Raw genomic sequence first — 21,743 nt, forward strand, 5'->3', positions numbered from 1 at the left:
ACATGCACCAAATAATGGTTTTATTTTTGCAATGCCAAAAGTAATGTTCTGTCTTAGAATAAAGGCATGGATTTGTTTTTTAACGCGATTCATCTGGAGTCATAAATTGCAACTTTCAACCCTAGTTTAAATGGATTTTCTGCCACCAAAGTGACAGTCCAAGGGGCACATCTCAGAGTGGTTCCCATCTTCTGATATACCCTTTGTACCTTTGTTCACAAAGTGACAAACAGTAGATTGTGATGCCTTCACTCCTGTCATCTGGAGCTTAATGCTCATCATGTCAGTAAGGCCCACAGACTGAAGTGGATAACCCCTCCTCTCCCCCCCCAAAAAAATACAATTGCTGCACACCAACTCAAAGAGAGAGCTATAGGGTGTATTTGAATGCTAGGGGAATTTTTTTTTTTTCCATTTTTCTGTGACCCCTTGATACTTGGCCAAATGTAAGTACTGTATATATATATATATATATATATATATATATATATATATATATATATATATATATATATATATATATATATATATATATATATATATATATATATATATATATATATATATATATATATATATATATATATATATATATATATATATATAACTTTATGTTGACCCCCATTTACCGTTAAATGATCAATTTATAGATCAACCAAACCAGGCTAGTGAATGAATTTTAAGAAACACCGAAAAGAATATTTATAGTATTGAAATGACATCCATATCATAAGTGTTGATGAAACAAACGAGTGCTTTACCATGAACAAAACAAGGAAATACGTGTTGCTCTGTGTCTTTGCTAACTTCTACTTTTAATTGGGTGATTGTTTGCATCATTTTATTGTGACGATTTATTAAAAAGTCTACTTTGCAAATCGCTCTTCGAAGATGCTGTGTACTCCCTCCTCCCCTTCGGTTGCTTTATGGATGCGTCCATTCCGTCACGGGGGTGACGAGTATCTTTGTATGAAATATACGAGATCTTTGTTTGGTGAAGCGAAACGCTGTTTTAATTGCTGTTTTTTTTAAACCAAACCATGGGTTTGGCGTGATCAAACAGGTAGAATAATTTAAATTGAATAGTCCTTCTCTGGGTATGCGCCTTTCTGCACCCCCTACGCGCTGCCATAGTGGAATCGTCTGTAATAACCTTGGTGGTAGCCAGTTGAGCAGCTGAAGAGCCGCGACTCCGGCGCAAGAGGCTGAACGACAGATATGGCGGAGACCGAACGGTCGCCACGCGAGTACCAGGAGACACACACTCATGACAAGGTCGGAGACAACGTCAAAGCGGCAGCACCGCTGCGGGGGTGAGTCTGCCGTGTAACAGTCACCGTTAGCACCAAAACAAGGGGCCAACACTTCATACAGTTGCCCTCACCAATGACAGCAAGACCCGTTGTGGGTGTGTAATGCGCGTGTACGAGGCAGAGTCCCCTTTAATGACAACGAGTTGCAAACATGCATGACTTGTTGTAGTCTCTCACTCTAAGTGAGAACGTCGCTTTTTTGTGTCAGGCTTGTTTTCTACGATTTACATCAAACGCATCAGCGTGCGCGTGTGTGACGCGACAGTGAACTTAACACACAAACGACCCTTCCAAAACAGGTCACATGTGCCTCTTATTTGTGTCACTTTTAACTAAGTCGGGGCTCTAGGAATATTTTCATGTCCGGTGTACATAAACCGTAGCATTCACCAGATACTGTATACAAAAAAAGTTAGAAATGTTTGTCACTGTTCTATCTGAGCGTGTGTTTTTGTGGAGTTGTGAGCGTGCGGAAGTGCCTGCTTGCGTGAGTGTATGTATGTGTGTGTGAATATGTGTGTGTGTCGTGAGCTTGTGTGTGAGTTGGAGAGGACACATGCACACAGGAGGGAGGGGGAGAAAGCGTGAGAGAGAAAGGAGCAGTTCTGTTTGTGTGTGTGCGTGTGTGTAGGTGCGCGCGCGTGTGTAAAAGAGCGAGAGCGCAAATGTGTATGGTTATCCCTATGTTATGGGGACATCAATCTGTTTACACATCACATCTTATGGGGCCCTCATCTGCCCTTTGGGGTACAGGACCAACCAAGTTGCCATGACACCGATGATGATATCTGAAGGTGAAGAAAATGTATTATGGGTGAGCAAGGTTAAAGGTCAAGTCAGAAGTGACTCTGCTTGCCATGAAAGAAATGCATGTCAACATGATGTCCTCTCAAGTAATGGAAACGTGTGTGTGTGTCCATGTGTGTGCGTGAGAGAGGGAAGGCAGAAAAGGGGGAGGGGAGGGTACTCTGTGTGTGTGTGTGTGTGCGTGCGCGTGTGTGTGTGTGTGTGTGCGTGCGCGTGTGCGTTGCTGCATAGATGTGTGCGTGAGACCAGAGGAAGGAGGAGGGAGTGTGTGTAAGGGATGGGAGGGGAAGTGAGTGTGCGTGACAGAGACAGACACGAGTGTGTGTGTGTTGTGAGTGTGTGTCTTAAGTGTGTGTGAGAGAGAGAGAGAGAGAGAGAGAGAGAGAGAGAGAGAGAGAGAGAGAGAGAGCAAGCTGGGAGGGGGAGCAGTGTGCAAGGAGTGTGTGACAAAGACCTAGGAGTGTTTGTTGTCTGTGTGTGTGCGTGTGTGTGTTTCTGAGCAGTTGTATTTTTGCATTTGTGCTGAATGACAATGTGTGTGTTGGTGCGCTATAGGTGAGTTTGCCATGTGTCAGAAGGTGCATACTAGATGTGAAGGATGTGTGTGTGAGTGGAAGCATACATATATATGGTGTATGTTTGTGCATAATAGAGTGTGTATGTGAGGGAGAGATAGAGGGGAAGTGTGTAAGAGGCACAAGGAAGGGGAGGGATGAGTGTGTGTTTGCACGTACGTGTGTGAGTGGTAGAAGAGTGGGGGAGGGTGTGTGTGTGTGTGAGTGAGTGCGTGAGTGAGTGAATGAGTGAGGGTGCAAGAGCAAGAAAGTGTGAGTAAGTATGTGTGACTTTAAGAGCCTATTTGTCGATGAATAAGAGGGCACAATAATTGTATGATTAGAGTATTATGTGTACCTGTTACGTGTGTGTAGACATATTCAGCATTGAGCAACGTAAAAAGTAGTAGCTGAAGACTATGTTTGGCTTCAAGTACTGAGTAATGAGCACATAAAGTAATGTGTTTGTGATGCTGCCACAAACCTAGAGTGTGTGTCTGTGAGTGTGCAGGCTTGTGTGTGTTTCAAAGAGAAGATGGAGGGTGTGTGTTTCAGCTAGAGTACAGTGTGTGTATGTGTTTAAGAGGAAAAGAGAAGGGAGGGTGTGTGACGCAGTGTATGTGTGCATGCGAATGAGTGTGTGTGTGTGTGTGTCTGTGTGCAAGTGTATGTGTGTCTTGTGTGCGTGCAAGCTTTTGAAGGGGAGGGTGAGCGTGTGTGTTTGTGTCTTGGAAACTGAAAAAGAGGGCTTGGTAGCTAGTGCATATGCTAGGTGTGTGTGTTTGCGTGTGGATGTTTTCTCTGCACATGTGTATTTGTTCTGCTTGTGTGTGTGTTTTCTGCAGTCAGTCAAGATAGCAAGGTGTGCGTGTGTGGTGGGTGAGACAGGCACAAGGTTTGTGCGTCTCCTCGACAAGGGCAGTGTGTGTGTATGTGTGTGTGTGATACAGAGGGAAGGAGAATGTGTTTATGCATTTACTTTGTTTATGAAAGAGGGAAGGACATTGTGTGTGTGTATGTGTAAGCGTAAGCGCATGCTCCAAGCAAAAGTTGTATGTGTGTATGTGCATGCTTGTGAGTGGGTGGTATAGTATACGTGAGAATGATGGTGAGCTCTGAATGCTTTTCTGTTTTTATTATTGAGGATTTGTGTGTATGTGTGCGTGCATGTATGTGTGTATGAACTAAGTGTACACAAAGCGAGTTTGTGTTATCTGGACATATGTGTATGAACAGTATGACAAGGTTGCGTGTGAGTGCGCATGTGCTTTGTATGTGCGCACGTGAGTTGCACACATCTGTGCGTGTTGGCGTCATATTATTTTGTATGTGGGAAAGGAGAATAAATAATGTGTATTAATGAACATGACTACACGATTTATCACAGCAGGTACGTGTAGCAGAGGAAGTGCCGATTTGTGTATCTGCCCACCATTGTGTGTGTGTTTGTGAGGAAAAATGGGTGAGTGTGTGTCAGAGATGGAACATGAGACTGTGGGTTTGTGTGTGTGTGAGACAGAGAGAGAGAGGGAGAGAGAGAGTGGGTGAGTGAGTGAGTGAGTGAGTGAGTGAGAGAGAGAGAGAGAGAGAGAGTGTGTGTGTTTGTGAGCTTTAGTAAAGGGGGAGGGTGTGTGTGCGTGCATGCAAGCTTGGCTAGAGAGAGGATATTTGTGTGTGTTTGCGTGCCTGTAAGCCTGAAAGGGAGGGGTGTGTGTGTGCATGTGGAGTTGAGAGGGGGAGGTGTGTGTGTGTAAATGAGTGCGTGTGCATATGTGTGCGTGCTCACATGTGGACTGTGAGCTGTGTGTGTTTGCTTATGCACATGTGGGTCTTGAGAGTGTGTGTTGGGCTGAAGAGAAGAAGGGAGAGAAATGTGCAAGGACAGAAGGAAGATAGAATCAATGAAGGGGTGAGATAGAAAAGAGGATTGACGTGGATAAAACCATTTAAAAACAGAGGGGAGAAAGTTGAAAGGAACTCAGTGAAGCACAAGTCAGCTGGCCACTCTGTGACCACCAGTACCAACAACTGGTGCAGCTGTGTCATGTTATTCTACAGGTGACAGGAAGTGGCAGGTCTATCGGTGTCTCCCTCTTCAGGTCAAAGGGAATAAGACAGCTAATTCAAGCGAGGAAGGTCAAGGATTCACACTTTTTGGGTCCAGGGAAACCTTTACAGGAGAAAATTCAGAAGGAGCCCTCAGAATATTAAACAAAACTACCATTATTTTTCAAACTTTCCATTTTCATCCCTTAATAAAAAAAAGAACTTAATTAAATTAAACATTCAAGCCATAGCGATTGTTGCTATGGCTTCAGACAAAAGATCTTGTTTACAAAAAACAGTGTTGGTATTTTGTCGAACGGCTTTTCTGAATATGCTCCTAACTTGTTAATGTTTATTTTCTACAAAAGCACATTTAATTCTCATTAAGAAACCCAATAGTATATACGTGGATCATTTTCACATTGTTCTTGCTGGCGAGTCAATCATCCCTTACATTGTCAAGACAAGCTGCCCATTAATACATCTTAAAAGCTACAACATGGTGGCAACTTAGAGGGTACAATCAATACTTTTTTTTGGTCATTTTTTTTCCTCCTTAAAGTGAATATAATAGTCCGTAATATTTAGTGAAGCACAAAAAAGTTATTCATTTTAAAAACCCACAATAAACATTGAGAACATGCAAAAAAAGGTGTTTTACCACAGCCACACTTTGGTTTCATTGTAATCCTAGGTCTAGTAATCTCTAATAATTTTACATGAGGAGCTCCGCTCACATGGGAGCTTGCAGTGTTTCGCGGCCTTCTTTAATCTCCAGAAAGCCAAAAAAAAGAAAACTTGCAATTCAAATCATGTTTTGGATGTCGGTTTGCGCTCTAGAGTGCACCCGAGCAAGTTTTTGGTTTGTATGCCAATTGTAAATTAATTAAAAAAAAAAAAAAAGGAAAAGAAAGAGTAGAAGAAGAAAAAGGAAGAAATCATCAGAAATCATCATTGGAAAGTCCAACAATGGGGCAATACCATGGGTTTGGGAGTGTGGATAACCACAGTTATTCTATGCATGAAGCCACATACAGTACAAAACATAAACAACAACACTAGCTAAAACATTTCAATACAACAAGAATTTACCTTTGAGAAAACATCCTGAAAGTGCAGCCGTTGTGGCTTCCTTGTGTCCGTGGAAACCCGCTGCCTTAAAGTGCTGTGATTCTGCGTGCGCTGTGTTGTTAACCCTCGTGTGCCTGGATCACTGTATTGTGTTGCCCTGTTTTGCAATCTACTTGACCATTAAGAATGCATTTTTGTTTGCGTTTAGAAATGACAAAGCATGTCTTCAAAAAGTATGCCCCCCCCCCCCCCCCCCCCACTTATTGTTGTGTTTGGTGAAAACAAATGTCTGCGCATCACTGTGGGAATTAATTGTCAACAGGGAGTCAATTCTTGACACAAATTAAATCCTTCACACTGTACCTTTTGAGGTCTAACGTAACTGATCCGAAGTTGGGCCAAATGGGATTGACGCCTATCCCTCTCTGAATGTCATAAAAAAAAAAAAAAAAAAAAAGACAACACATACCCGAGTGCAGAGGTCTCCAACCCCCGGTCCGTGGATCAACTGGTACCAGACCGCTTGGGCCACACCCGCAATAATGAACTACAGTATTTACGTTTTATGCTTTATCTGTGTTTGAAAGATATTTAATTTTGAATAACCTTTAATTTTGAAAACTATGCGGATTCTCTTCGATTTGTCACTTGAGCGCCAACATTTCTCTCACCGAGATAAAATGAGTAAGAAACAAATGGTGAGTGAGTGAGTGAGTGAGTGAGCGAGTGAGTGAGTGAGTGCGAGCAAGTGCAAGTGCAAGAAAGTGACAGGAGACAGGAGATGAGCTTACAACTTCGAAGAAATATAAAGCTGTGAACAGGCAATATACAAGGAGTCCTACTTGAAATAATAACTTCTCGCAGTAAGGACTTGGAAGTCCACTATGTTGCCAAAAAGGACCCACAAACAGACAGGAATGGATTCTCTTCCTTTTTGTTACAGAACCAGATGAGCTTACAAATGTGGAAGCCTAAATGTATTTTTAAGACTTACGATCTGTGTAAAGATATATGTGTGTGTGTGTGTGTGTGTGTGTGTAATCACAGTTTTACTCAGTTTTACCAAAAATTGAATTTAACAATACAAGTAAGATTTTAGCAGTGTTGCCTTGTTTCATCTATAAAACTTGATGAAAAAGGACACGCACAAACACAGGGTGTAAACTTTACATCAGGTCACAGTCAAAGCTAAAATCGGAAATGAATCATTTTTTTGTTTTTTATTGGCTTGCCTTGAGTTGTTATGCAAAAATTATAATCTTGTACTCACAAGGGTCACAGGCTTGCTGATGCATGTCCCAGCTGTCTTTGGGCAGTAAGTGGGGTCAACGCTGAACTGGGTGAACTTCATTTAAGTAGAAATGCAGTACATTGCAGTGTAAAATTTAAATTTGGGACAGGACCAAATTGTACATTTTGATGTCTACGTCGACGTGTAAATTTTGGCAATTCATCACCAAATGTTGTCATGATAAAGTGAAGGACACTTATTGTTGCTGTTCTTTCTTTTTGTCCCCAAATCTTCATTTTGGTTTTAATGTTGGCCTTGTAACACACCAACAACCAGTCCATGGCGTACCCTGCATCTTTACATTGTCAGATATGACAGCAGCCTCCAGCTCCCCCATCGCCCAAACTTGATAAGCTCAGTCCATAAATGATCACTATACAGTGGTCATTTTAATACGATGAGTTCTGTCTTTAGCCATTGCCAGTGCACAAATGGATTGTCTTGAATGAGGAAATTCAGTTAACTGTCAGAGTGAAGGCACAGCATCTTGAGATCAAACCCATGGGCATGGTGGGGGCATGGTGTTTTTGTGCCACGCTTAAAGGCTCTTTGAAAGTGAACCGACCAGCTTCTAAGAAGGTAGTTGATGAATTTGGCTCTTGTCACTCTTATTCAGAAACTTGCGACATTTCCAAATGAAAAGAAGACGCTACCAGTTTGATGTGTTCTGTAGTTGCATGCACACATGGACATGCGTGTCTACACGCGCGCGAGCACACATACACGAGTCCAGATGGGAGTGAATTGGATCAATAGTAAGGCTCTGGATCTGGTTGATATCTGTGCTCAATGACATTTCTTCTCTTCTTTATTTCTGTACACTTGTTTTTTTCTCTCGTACTCCCTTTTTTCTTGTCTTAAGGGCTTTGCGCCTCACCAAGGTTTTTGTTTTATTTATTTTTTAGCACGTCCCTACATTTCTGTTACTCATATGTCTGCGACATGCAATTATCTGGACAATTCATTAATATTTCTAAATCCAACACAATCTTGACTTTAGACTTTAAAGAGACTTAAATGTTGTGGGAATGAAATGATCATAACTAGTTCAAAATCAAAATAAACACTGTTACTTGCTGTTGGCCCTCACAGATGTTTTTTGCATGTTTAGCTGGGCCTGGCCTTTTTTCTACCCATCCCTTCGGCTCTCGACTGCTTATTGATCAGTCTCAGATCTGATTGATGTGAAGTTTGGTTAGCAGCCTTATTGACTAAATGGTCATTATGTGTGTGCGTGTCTTCTCCAGACGTGGCTGTGGAAGGAAACGGAAAGGGACACCTGTGAAAGTTTTTGTTACGTCCACTGAGGAAGAGAACAACCCCGAGCAGACACTCTGCAGAGGTGTGTATATGCCACTTTAGTAATATGCGCGATTGTACGTGTATGTGCATCTGTCAGTGGGATTGTTATGAAGGCGGAGCTTGTGCAACTGAGTGTGACCTACTTTTGTTTCAATGTGTGCGATTCTGTACATATGCGCAGCTGTGCATGTGTACTAGAAGAATGCTGTAATGTGTGTGTTTAGTTGTGTAGTTCGTTGTGTGGGTGGTATTTGTACATGTAATCCTTTTGACAAGGATTGCTCTTAAGGATTGCTGTTATTCTCTCAGGTGATCGTAAGGAAGCAGCTGAGAGTAAACGTCCAGCAGTGGACACTCTCCACAAGACAGACATACCCCCCAACAACTAGTAAGTGAGCTTATCTAAGAATACCTGTCCACACACATTTTCTAGTGGTTATGATGGGGAGCTGGAATAACTTTCATTCAGACAGGCTCTCTTAAATGAAAACAGCATGCACATTTTTAATGTGTTTTTTTGGAATGTGCCCCCCCCGACGTAAGAATGAAATTTCCAGTTTTGTTTGATGTAAGCGCACTCAACGCAGGAATGAGGCAAACAAACATTACACACTAGACACATGGACACAATAAAACCATACCCACAAAACTATAATTTTATTCAAATGATTGTCCTTATGTGTGATTGGGCGTGTGAATGGTTGTTTGTCTCCGTGTGTCCTGCAATTGGCTGGCAACCAGCTCAGGGTGTCCCCCGCCTACTGTCCAAAGTCAGCTGGGATAGGCACCAGCAAGCCTGCGACCCTTGTGAGGATAGGTGGCTATAGAAAATTGATGGATGGATGAATGGATGATTTTTATGGTGTTACTCTAAATTTCAAGTCAAAAGGAAAGAAAATTAAAGTTTAATATTAATATGCACAATCAAATAAGTGAAGACAAGCAAGGTGAATTCATTTGAAAATCAACTTTTGAAATCAAAAGTTAGGACAAGACTGTTAAAAAATCAAACAAAAAAAACCAGTGTGTTGCTGTTACACCTATAATGAACTGTGACAGGGACCAACAAGTCGCTGTTTCTGTATGAAACGAATGCATTTTCAATTTTAAATGAAAGGCACTTGGTTGACACTTATTGACCATTCAATTAAATAGGCAATTTTTCTTTCAGTCCTTCTAGAATTTATAAAATTTCCACCTGCAGGGATGAAAAATGTCATCTGCTTGTGTCGCATCATCAATTTATCACATGTGGCACATGTCAACTTGAATTGAAAATGACTGAAATCTGTATTATCAAAATAGAGCACATCGAAGTTGTAGATCCCTAGTTTCATTTTCTACCTGATTGTAATCTGTCATCTGCGAGGCTTGAGCGATGTTTGTTTTTAAAGTCAAAATTTTTCTCGACAGTCATGTTTAATTCGCCCCCAATACTCTACAGTAAACATGGTATTCTGATTATTATTTTGTTTGTGAAAAGTAAATCAATCTTATCCATCTCATGGGGCGGCCATTTTGCTGCTCATTGAAAATGACATCACAGCTTACAAATGTCACATGACCATGAATCTATACACAAATCCACCCCAGGTCTAGATGGTCACACAATGATCCAATGAGTCTTGATCCAAAGAATTGATGATCACATCATGGAAAACAATATGATACATAGAGTTGTGTCCCATTTTTTTTCTAGTGGTCCATCAGAGCCAACCAATGACAAAATCTTCAACACAAACAAGGCTCGTTCCAGCTCAGCCTCCACCCTGGCCGCCTCTTCCGCTGGGACCCCATCCTCAATGCCCGCTCCTCTCCCTACGACTTCTGCTCAAGCCCCTTCTGTGACCTCCTCATCTACCGCGCCGACTGGCCCGGTCGCTTCTGTCACCGCTGCGGCCACCGGCTCCTTCCCACCTTCCCCTAACTGTCGCATCAGAGAGGTTCACTGTGGCAGCCAAGTGCGACTGGTGGTCATTGCAATCCGAGACATCACCAAAGGGGAGGAGATCACTGTGGACTACAGCCTGACAGAGTGGGGAGAAAACCTGGTCAGTACTTTCAAAAAAGATAAATAAAAAAAAAAGAAAGCTGTAGAAGTTTGTTACTTTAGTCTTTATGTCAATTTTACTGGTATTTTTGATGAGCATGCTTCAGATTTAACAATGAAATGGCTTTTCACATAAAGCACCTTTTTGCCATCTTGTTTAACTGTCACCCAGGGACAAATTAGATTTTACTATTCATTTTTCTGTTTACCAATTCTTTCCTCAACAGAGCAGAATTATAGTTGGATTAAATTGAAAATTGCATGTTGCTCTCATTTTCTTTCTTTTTACTCCAAATAAAATCCATCCCGTTGTTTGGCTGTAATGAAAACCTTGTGTATTAATTTGACTTCCAAATATGTACTATAACATGATATATACATTTGTAGATGTTTGTGCTGGATCATAGGCTGAGCATTTACTGTATAACCTTAAAGACTTAACCTTCCACACTGATCTCCTCTGGGAGGCAACAATTGTACAGTTGCACACGCTGCACCCCTTGTTAACCACAATTGCATACACACATTTGCACACATGCACACAGCTTGGGCATGGGGTTACCATGGTGATGATGACTGAGCTCCAGCACCTACCTATAGCGCCTAAGTAACTGTAACCATCGTTAGTGGGGTGACATCTGTTCTTTAATGTATTCCATTAAATTGGATCACCCCCCCCCCCCTCCCAAAAAAAAAAAACCCAAACAAACAAAAAAAAACCAAAATGATAATTGAAACACAGAGGTAACATGTTAAAGATTGCATAGTTTCATCCGAAACATCATTTGTTATGTCAAAGCAATGGTTAATTCTATATGTATATTAATTAGAATGCATCAACAGGGCCGTGGGTTGGCGGTTGATCTAAATGTCACCTGAAGGTGTCTAATGACAAACATTAATAATCATCACATCTCTATTGCTGCATTGTGTTTTTAGGGTTTTCGTGGTTCCATGTCTCCAGCACAAAATGAGTGTAACTCTGACACGGAAAATAACATCAAAAAGGTAGATGTCCGCCTTCTAGTGTTTACTTGCAAAATTCCTCATTTTGATTCACCATTCCTGTAGGTTGTTTTGAGCCATGCACATAGCAAATTTGTACTATTGATTGTCTTTTGTCATAGTGTCATAATGACTGCTTCAACCATTACCATCTGATTGTATATACTCTTGAGACCCAGCCTCTTCATGTGTGTCCATTGTAGTGGACATTTTTTTTGGATCTATATAGAAAATAGATGGGTCTTTTTAACTCAATCAAGCTACCTTACAAAGTCCCAAACGTGTGTTTGGATGGGCTGCAATTAACTTTGCTGTCTTGCTGAGACAAAATAGACAACAGTGGAAAACATGAACAGGCAGGGTCTCAGGAGGATATAATACAGTACAGTACATGTAAAACTAAATAAGAGCATATTTGTGATGACCTTTCTCAGAAAAGTTCAGATGAATTCACGAGTTCATTAGATCAATTAATTAGATTTTAATTAATTTCTCATTTTTTAAAATTTCTTGACAACATTAATGCAAACATTTTAAAACAACATATTCATAATCTTTTTTTTGTGACTGTAGCTAAACTGTAACTAAACATTTGTCCCTGTGTGTTCTGCTCAAAGGATGAAGAGCCAATGTCGAGCCCCCCGAGAACGAAGAAGCAACAGCAGTACAAGGACTTCGTCACCCCCTCTTGGTCCCTTTCCCCTTCTTCCTCACCCATCTCACATTCTGATGCCAGTGAATCCGATGCAGGAGATGAGGACAACACAAGCCCCCGCGGGCGCACCCCACGACGACGCAAGAAGCGGCGTGGCACCCCTTCAAGGAAAAAGACCCCCCATCGGACTCAGCCTGGGCCTCCGCCGCCTGCCTCCTCCGGTCGCCCTCTCCCTTCCTCCTACCCTTCTGTGCCCTCTCCGCCCAGCTCCTCTTGCTCCACCTCAAAACCTGTGTTTAAAGCGCCTGCTCCCCTCAGTCCTGCCAGCACGGATGTTCCCCGAACAAGTGTGTCCATAGACTCCATGCGCCAAACTTGCGACTACTGCGGACGCCTTTTCCGCTCATTGGGCCGCCATTTAGACAAACACCACGCTCACCAGCCGGACGTGTGCTCTGCCCTCGTGGAACGTTACACTCAAATGCCCCGCCCGCATGCGCACAACACAAGCGTTGCCGCGGCCCACGCTCAGCACAACGCAAAGACGTCACCTTCATTGCCGCAGAGCCGAGTAGAACAGAGCGGCGTCCAGCATCTCTCTTTATGTCCTCCCGATGCGACCAAACAATCACCGGGCTCAGCTTCAGCTGCGGTGACGCCTCCGCGAGGGCAAAACGCTGTGCCGGTGTCGGTCCTGAAGAGGAGCCCGCCCCCGGTGGCCGTGACTCCACCCAGAAAGGGGGGTGGGAGGAGGTCAAAGAAAGAAAGAATGGATGAAGAGGAAGATGAAGTTGTGGAGGTAGTGCAAGCAAAGAGGCCCAAAGAGGAGAATGTCGAGGTCGGTTGTGCTCAGTCTTACAGAAACGAGTTGTCCAAAGAAATGCCAAAGCAAAAAAACCAAGAGGAGGAGGAGGATGACGACGAAGAGGAAGAGAATGGTGTGATGGATGTTGACGATGAAAGCGGGACCGAGGAGAAGGAAAAAGACACTCTAAGGTAATACTTAACTGCCTTATTGGGGAATTTTGTTAATTGTTGCCTAAAATATAAAACCCACAGGCCAAATATGATGTGCCTTCATTTTGAAAAGTGGTGCTCATACTTTGAAAGTGGATTTATTTATGTAGCACTCAAGGTTGCCATGTGTTTAGTGATGAAATGTTAGTAAATGTACTGTAAGGGCAAATTTGTTTTTGTTTAAATGTTTATTATTAAAACAACATTTAGTATCACCTCAAGCAGCTTCTTGCACATGAAAGACATCTAAATATTGCTCACAACTGATCGGTGGATTGAAGTTATGATTGTTCGTGTGGTCATCAATATCACTTTATCAAGTGGCCATTTTGGGAAATGAATTGACCACCCTTAGCCAATGTTGTACTATTTACTAGAACAGAAATTGAGCTAACCAAATACTTAGGTAATTGAAGCTGATATAAAATTCAGCCTGTAGCTATATCAAAACAGAAAAAAAATACATAGGACACTGTTTTGGTTAAGAGTTTCATAAAGGTGTAACTGGTGGTATAGTTGTGTTGCATCATAATGAGTTTTTCTAGCTGAATGTTCCTGACATTTCGATAATTAAAAATCTTTAATACTGGTTTGAAAATGTCATTAAGCATAAGTGAAGGTCTAGCTACCAAGCATTTAAAGTAACGAGAAGGTGTATAGCCTAATTTTTTTAAAGCCAATAAATATTTTACTCTATTATCACCCCCTCCTGAAAATTATGTGATCATGTCAACAATATGGTCAGAATCCTGCTGCAAAAACCTTCAATTAATACTACCAAAAAACTGCCACAAGATGGCGGCAAAGCACCTTTTCCCTCTTGGACAGATACGTACATATATGGTTGGTTCAGCTCTGGGTACCAGGAGGTTTCCAGATGGATTCTGCCTTTGGCCACGCTAAAGAAAAAAAAGTGACCTGTAGTCTGAAAAATATATTACATAATATAATAGTAATATACATAGTTATAATAGTAATTGCTGACTTTGCCTCTCCGGCCTTTTTGCAGTTCTGGGCGTCACCAGATGCTTCCCCTCCTGTCGTCTCTGTCGTCCCTCGTTCTGTACCTGCGCCGGCTGCAGCATTCAGCCTTCCTGTCACTATCTCGGCAGCTGCAGTCAGCCGAGGCCTGGCGCCTCCTCTGCCACTCCAGCCTGGCGCTCCTCATCCTGTACAACCGCCGGCGCGAGTGCGAGGTGTCCAAGCTGTCCATCACAGAGTACCGAGCACGCGTGACTCCTCAGTGCCCCGTTCCCGTTCCCCCCGGCTCCCCCCCAGCTCTAACCCCGCTGGAGGCCTCTCTGTCTCCATTCGAGCGGCTGGTTCTCTCCCACCTCCCGCGGGTCGGCGTCCAGGGCAAACGCGGACGCATCCAGCCCCTCATTCTGCCCCCTCACTGCGAGCCCTGCCTGGAACTGCTCTTGCAGACGCGCCAAGATGTGGGCGTTGACCCGGTCAACCCTTACGTCTTCGCAAGGCCTTACCACTCCCCCGCCACGCCCCTGCGAGGCACCGACCTCCTCCGAAGCCTGGCCCGTTCCAGCGGCACCCGCAATCCCCGGGCCCTCACCCAGACCAGGGTACGAAGGCAGGTGGCCATCCTGACCCAGCTGCTGCTTCTCGGAGAGGGAGAGGAGCCGGGCCAGCCGGGAGGCAGCGCGGTGGAAAGGCTGGAGCACTTCTTGGAGAGGGAGTACCATGTGACGCAGAACTGCGCCGGGATTGGCCAAGATCCTGGCCTGATGGGCAGAGTAGGCCGCGTTGTGCTCTGTGGCGAGAGAGACGGCGTGCTCTTCAGAGGCATGAGCCTCAACCACATCTGCTTGGAGCTGGATGGTGAGTTGGGCACGCCAGTGACAACGCATGCATCTATTGTTGTCTTTGGGTTTTAGAATGTTGTTGTTGCGCTCAGTAAATCCCAATCACTGCACTACTGCACTTTAGTGCCGTGAAAACTTCAGCAATTTCACATCTTCAAAAATGGACTTTCTGAAAGTACATTTGAACTGTATCCACTTTTTGCCATTCATCCAACCAAAGGGCTTTGGGTTCAACTAATTTGGCCCTCATTTCACACATGCACTGAAAAGTATAGCACTGAATTTACACAATTTTCCAAAGCAGGTTATACATCTACTTAAAAAAAACAAAAACATTTTGAATGTAGATGATACTTTCAAAAATGTATCTAGATCCAGGTGATCTTACTGTGTAGTACAACCACCAGAAAAAATACAATGTGAGTAAAATCAACACACTATTCTTCTTAAGATAATTTGTGAGTAAATTAAAAAAAAGTTTACATCGTTTGTTGCATTATATACAGTAAGACACGTTATAATATATATGCCTCGACTCAATGATAGCCGATTATAAATAATTGATTAAAACAATGCAATAAATAATTGATTAAAACAATGCAATAAGAAGACTGATGAAGTTTCCCCCTTTGCTCTCCTCCAACAATTCAGTTATGTCAGGAAACTCTGCAGACTCTTATTCGGAGGGAGAATCCGAAGGGGAGCAAGTAAAGGAGAAGCCCGAGTCCCCCGCCCCAAAACCCACACCCACGTTGCTCTATGTCAGGAAGGGTAAGAACAACGGTCGAGTGGGACGACCCAAGAAGCTGAAAAGCAGCCAGTCACCTGCCCCGCCTCCCCCCCCTCCTCCTCCTCTATTGCCACACAGCCGGAGGAGAGGCTCAGGTCAGGCAACTTTTTTTGCTTGGTCTTCACATGTTTACTGGTTCTCAAACTTGTGTTCATGGCCACAGGTAAACGCGGCGTTCTTAAGCGTCCGTGGTCCGAGGCAGAGCGGGCGGCAGTGGAGGAGCACCTGACCCAAAACATCAACGAGCTCCGCGTGCCCGCCAAGGCCGACTGCGAGCGTTGCCTGCAGCATTGCCCTCTGCTGGTGAGCAACCAGCGGGACTGGCGAGCCATTAAGTTTTATTGCCACAATCGCATTCAGCTGCTGAAGAAGAATCAGCGGCGCGAAAGTGAGCCGCTACCCCTCATCGTGTGCTGAGGGAGCAAAATGGGCACTAGACTCTCACACAGTACCTTGCAGCTCCTGATACTGAAACGGCTATTCACATTTCAAAAACAAAGTACTTTTTTTTTTTTTTTTTTTTTTAGTGAGACAGCAGCCTAATGTGTAAACTTGTGCAGCATTTAATCTTGAAAGTGTTGTTCTATGAAGTAGCACTAGAGGTACACGCACATACAAGTTTGACGCGGACAATCGCATATTTTTCGATGGAAGCAGAGAAAGACATTTAAGTGCTAGTCTAGAAGAATCCAAAAAGGTTTTCTTCTCTTTGTGCAGTCCACCTCAGCGTTGTATCATTACGTGTCATATTTTGAGTGGTCGTCTTCAAGGTAAGTTAAGGTACTAGGTATTCTTTTCACTAATCCTTGAAGCTCTTGCTACAGAGGTACAGTTTTTGAGGAATTTGGAAGGCCGCTAAGTCGATTTCATTCGAGAGATGATTAAATATGACATCAGAATGTTGGGTTTTCTCAATCGGAACCTGTTTGGACCTGTGTGTCCACTTTCCCCGGCGCAGCCCTTTCGGAATTGTTTTGCTACCTGTTGCGCATATTTGTCACCCAGAGCAGGTAAAGCGTACGACCGCATCAGCCGATAAGCTGGATATCACTTTATATGTAAATAGAAGAGTAGTTAAGAATAGTTAAGTTTCTTCAGAAGTTCTGAAAAGAGATGGTTCTGTTTTTCGATGTTTGTTAGTGTTTTGTCATTCTCTTGCAATTCTCATTTTTCAGCTACAGAAGATCTCTGCGTTGGAAAAAAAAATCTTATCGTTAAAAGCTTCTGTGAAAACCCTAATTGGATACTTGAAGTTTCAAACGTTTGCCACATCTGTATAGCCAGGCCTTGCTCTAGCTTTGCCATTTACATTGTATATAACAAATGTATTACTGCTATAGAAACTGGTAGACGATGTAGCCTCCTCCATTTCTGATTCATTACTATCTGTATATATTCCTGTTTTGTAAATCTCAGAGGAAAACGTTTGACTTCACTTGGTTTGTGTTTTTTTTTCTTTTTATAAGTCTTATAAAATGTTAAAACCCTATGTCTTGTGATGTATTATTACTTGGGCTTTTGCCTGAAATTCAAATTTGTAATTTACACAACAGTTTTGGTTTGTTATTTGGGACAAGTCTTCCAGGGAAGTATCTTTGGTCATTTTTGTTCTTTTTCTCTAATCCATTTACACCAAAGCAGGCTTCGTGGCCATGAATTTATTATTCAGTTAATTCAACCTGGCAGTTTGGAATTCGCGCAGTTGACATTCAGGGACTGACTTGCCAGAAAATAAAATACTGATCGTTGTTTTCAAACCTACTGATTGAAGCGGGGTTCGTGTTAGACAACGTTTTTAAAGTGATAGTGTGTAAGATTTAGACCATTTCACATTACAGAAGCAAGAGGTGCTGCATTTACCATCGTCTGTAGCTATAACGATCATGGCCGCCTTTGGAGAAGTGCCACCTCCCATGTCATATAATTTAAAACCTAGACCCAAGATTATATTTAAAACAAACTGTTGGTCATTAAGGGCACATGCATTTGCACGGTTTTGAAATTTGCAATCATTTAATGTACTTTTTAATGAAAAACGGTTTAAATCTTACACACTGTCCGTCTTGGTTTCAAGAAAACAACCAACAGGCTGACTCAACGTTTGAATCCATCCTTCTTCACACGCAGATGGCATTTATTTTGTATTAAGAATTCTTCAAGCGCTTTAGTTTTTTTCAGTATTTTTAGTGTATTTAGATGTCGCTCTGTTACCCAATCACACAAACTTCATTGAATACACTTCAGATGCGTCGCTTGTTACGCCATCCGCGTAGTCAATCTGGACCAAGCATTATTTGCTTTCCTAAACCACGGAGAGCCGCAACATACAGATGAAAAATCTGCATGCAGCTCCTGAGCCGCTGGTTTCCGATCTCTGCCCCAATGCTTACTCGGTTTCTGACAAACAAATCACAGTCCTGCAGCTTTTTTCCCCCATGGCCACAAGATGCCTCTGTTGCTTCAGATATGCAGAGCCCTCTTCGATTTATGCCACTTTCGGTTTGTACCACTGGGGGTCGCTAGAGAGTCAAGTCTATCAAGTTCGAGACTAGTTGAAAGGACTGCATTTCAATGAAAATGCACACTGTACGGAACACGGAGAACACCTTTTCCATTGATCAACGATTAAATGATTACAATTTAACAGTTTAAAAAATGTATTGGTTATGTCACAGGTATTGCAAATACTGCGCATTCATCACATGACACATTGACCCCTCTGTACAGCACTAGTTTGGTAGAGTTGCTAACCTGATCAAACTGTTTATTAATTTTCCATTATAGCACACTATAACAACAGAACTAGAATAGAATGTATTGTATGAATAAAGAAATTTTGGTTATAAATGGAATACCTTGATTGATAGTGCCCAAATGAAATGTACAGAAAAGTGTATGTAAATAATAAAAAAAAAAAAAGTGAATTGTGATTTATTTCATGAAAGCAAAAAAAAAAAAAAAAAAGATCTCTAGATTTGGTCAAAATAAGACAATGACGGAGACTGTATTGAAAAAAAAATGTAATAATGTAACTTAAACAATGTCATGTTTTGATCACTTTTCACTGCACTCATTATGTAATGTAACATTTGTAACGATAATGAAGACATATCAAGTGTGTCAGTGACAAACAGTGTTGGGCAAGTTACTTCAAAACTGTAATGCATTATTTATTATGTATTATTTTTATTTACATTATTAAGTGAGTACAAATAAAATCTAATACGAACACAGTAAAACTTAAAGATGAAAAGATCACAAAATTAGTATTTGGAGTGACTTGTAAATAATGGACTGTACATATAAGAGTCAGTGTTCCTCTTGTATTATGTTGAAAGAAAAAAAAAACGTTGAACCATTAAAGCAAGGCAACCATGAGAAAGGGAACATTTTTCAATTTGTTTTTTTTGTTTTGCGAGGCTCTCTAGAGGGGGCAACAAATAAAAATGCAAACAACAGTTTTAATAAGTGTATGAAATACTATATGGGTATATCTGATTTATGGTATAAATGATCTTTCGATGATTTACTTGACATTTTATGTAACAAATTGTTTGTGGTATTGGTTACTTGGTACCAGTAAGTACAACTCGAATTGAATAGTCATCATCGTAATGGTCTAACGTAATATTCCTAGTGAATAAATCAGCCATCCTTTCATAACGGTTGGCCAGAAGTAACCTTTGCTAGAGATGGCATAAAGGTTGCTTGGAGGCACCTTTCCTAAGCGTTTTTAGAATGGTCTCTGCCTCACGCTTTGTGTATTTGAATGAGTCAGCCGCTGCAGTCTCAAACTTGCCATCCACATCCACCACCACCGTTTATCCTCCCACATATCCCTCCCACCACAGCTACCATTGCAGTAGGTCTTTATAAAAAGGACACAATTTTTGCTTGAAAACTAGAAAGTGGCCGTTTGTGTCAACCGAGTTCTGGTAATATCCATATATTGACGGTGTGAGCCGCATTTTGGATGGGGGGCCTTGAGTGGACGTGCAGGCCATTCGCGACAGAGAAACTAAATAACTTTTTAAACATTTTTGTGTGTGTGTGTGTGTGTGTGTGCAGCTTTTACATTCTTGGGCTCATTGCATTTACAAAGGAACGCATGAAATCTGAAATCATAATGGACAAAACCTAAAATTAGCCCAGAAATTGCTAAATTAAATCTGATATAGCTAATTAAGGAAGTCTTGGATATACAGTACAAATGAATACAATCCATGACGTTGTGATGTAAGTCATTGCTTTAGATAGCGGTGACTGACAATCTCTCCTGACGTTCATTTAAAGAGCTTTTTCTTTTTTTCTTTTTAATCAACCTGACAGGAGAACAAACAATATAGTTTTGCAGGGGATGCGCACTGAAAGGCTCCAGGGATTGTATTATGAATGTAAATTAGGGCAGTGCGTAGAAAACACACACCAAGTTGCTATCAGTCTACCATTTTGACATTATGCAGAAACTGCCTTTTTCTTTTGAAAAATGCAGTATAAGTGAATATAAGCGAACATTTTCATTATATGTAGCCCATTTCATTATATGAAGCATTATTTTAAAGTGGAAATAAGTCACTCAAGAGGAAGATAAGACAGATACACATGAAGGAGCTGTTAGTGGGATGACTTTCTTGGTGCAGATATTTTTTGACTTTTAGAAAATGTCAGAAAACCGCAGTACCCAGGAGAAAAAAAATGGACAAATCAAATTCCTTACAGGAATACAAAAGCTTTGATTCAAGCCCCAAAACTAAGAATTCTGAGGCAGCTGTGCCAACCACTCTTATGCTTGCTGCCCGTATTTCTGCATCATTAAACATTATTCCAATGTTTTCAGGAAGTGAGTGTGTGTTTTGATCATAAAGAGACGTATCTTGAATGTGAATTTACAGATGCAAGTTAATAAAAATGCATTCAAGGTTGTCAGCGACATGCTGTGTGATTCACAGTTGATGACACATTCATGTTAGATTTATACATTTATGAGCCAAACAACATAATGTATTTTTCATTTAGATAGTAGCAAGACATTTAAAAATTGAATAAAAGTAAAAACTATTTCACTATTCTTTTACCACACAATATTAGGCCACCAAGACCGTTATTTTTTGCATCTCCGAACAACCTTATTGAGCAATGCAAATTGTTTAGCAACCTTTTATACATTGTGCATATATAAAAACGGGAATAATAAAGGGACAGTATGTAAGATTTAGACCGTTTTCATTACGGATTTGCACAGTTCTCATTTAGGTACTGACTTGCCAGAAAGTAAGCAAAATACTGCTCTTTGTTTTCAAACGAATTGCTTTTAGTGGGGTGCGTGTTAGCAAAGGTTGTTAAAGGGACAGTGTGTAAGATTTAGACCGTTTTTCATTATGGATTTGCGCAGTTGTCATTCAGGTACTGACTTGCCAGAAAATAGGCAAACTACTGATCGTTGTTTTCAAACCGACTGCTTTTAGTGGGGTTCGTGTTAGCGAAGATTGTTAAAGGGATAGAGTGTAAGATTTAGACCAATTTTCATCACGGAAAGCAAGAGGTGCTGTATTTACCATTGCCCGTACTGTAGCTATAACAAACATGGCCGTCTCCTGACAAGTGCCACGCCCCATGGAATCTAATTTCATGCTAACTAGACCTTTGATTATATTTAAAACATACAGTACTGTCGGTCATCGAGAACACATTCAATTGCATGTTTTTTAAATTTACAATCAACTAATCTACCCCCCCCCCCAACCCTTTCACCCCCCCTTTGCATAAAAAAGAATGGTGGATAGGTTTGATGGTCATAACAAAACATATAGTAATAACCATTATTTTAACAATAGTAATAAAGAACCATTGTGTTGTTTTGGTCATGATTGTGCGTTTACAACACAATACTTTATATACCGTATACTCAGTCATTCATACATGTATTGTTTATGTTTGTTTATAGATTTATGTTCCCTGATGACCCTATTTATAACAGTGTTTTTATGAGCTGTTTACCTACCTACATAATCTATTCAAACAT

The 21,743-nt window shown here is 41.5% G+C and overlaps 1 protein-coding gene across 1 annotated transcript; it reads left to right on the forward strand.

The window, feature by feature from the left end:
• Window positions 1–1,135: 1,135 nt before the first annotated feature.
• LOC148421124 (uncharacterized) lies at window positions 1,136–17,210 on the forward strand. The gene is made up of 9 exons (XM_088420508.1): window positions 1,136–1,313; window positions 8,330–8,424; window positions 8,694–8,772; window positions 10,084–10,435; window positions 11,374–11,442; window positions 12,057–13,090; window positions 14,121–14,947; window positions 15,583–15,816; window positions 15,885–17,210. Exons 1-9 carry the CDS (start codon window positions 1,219–1,221, stop codon window positions 16,136–16,138), a joined length of 3,039 nt encoding a protein of 1,012 aa, XP_088276634.1. The 5' UTR covers window positions 1,136–1,218; the 3' UTR covers window positions 16,139–17,210.
• The last annotated feature ends 4,533 nt before the right edge of the window (window positions 17,211–21,743 follow it).

The sequence above is a fragment of the Hippichthys cyanospilos genome, chromosome 7, assembly GCF_059441005.1.
Source record: "Hippichthys cyanospilos isolate Australia breed blue-spotted pipefish chromosome 7, RoL_Hcya_1.0, whole genome shotgun sequence".
In the NCBI taxonomy this organism is placed as follows: domain Eukaryota; kingdom Metazoa; phylum Chordata; class Actinopteri; order Syngnathiformes; family Syngnathidae; genus Hippichthys; species Hippichthys cyanospilos.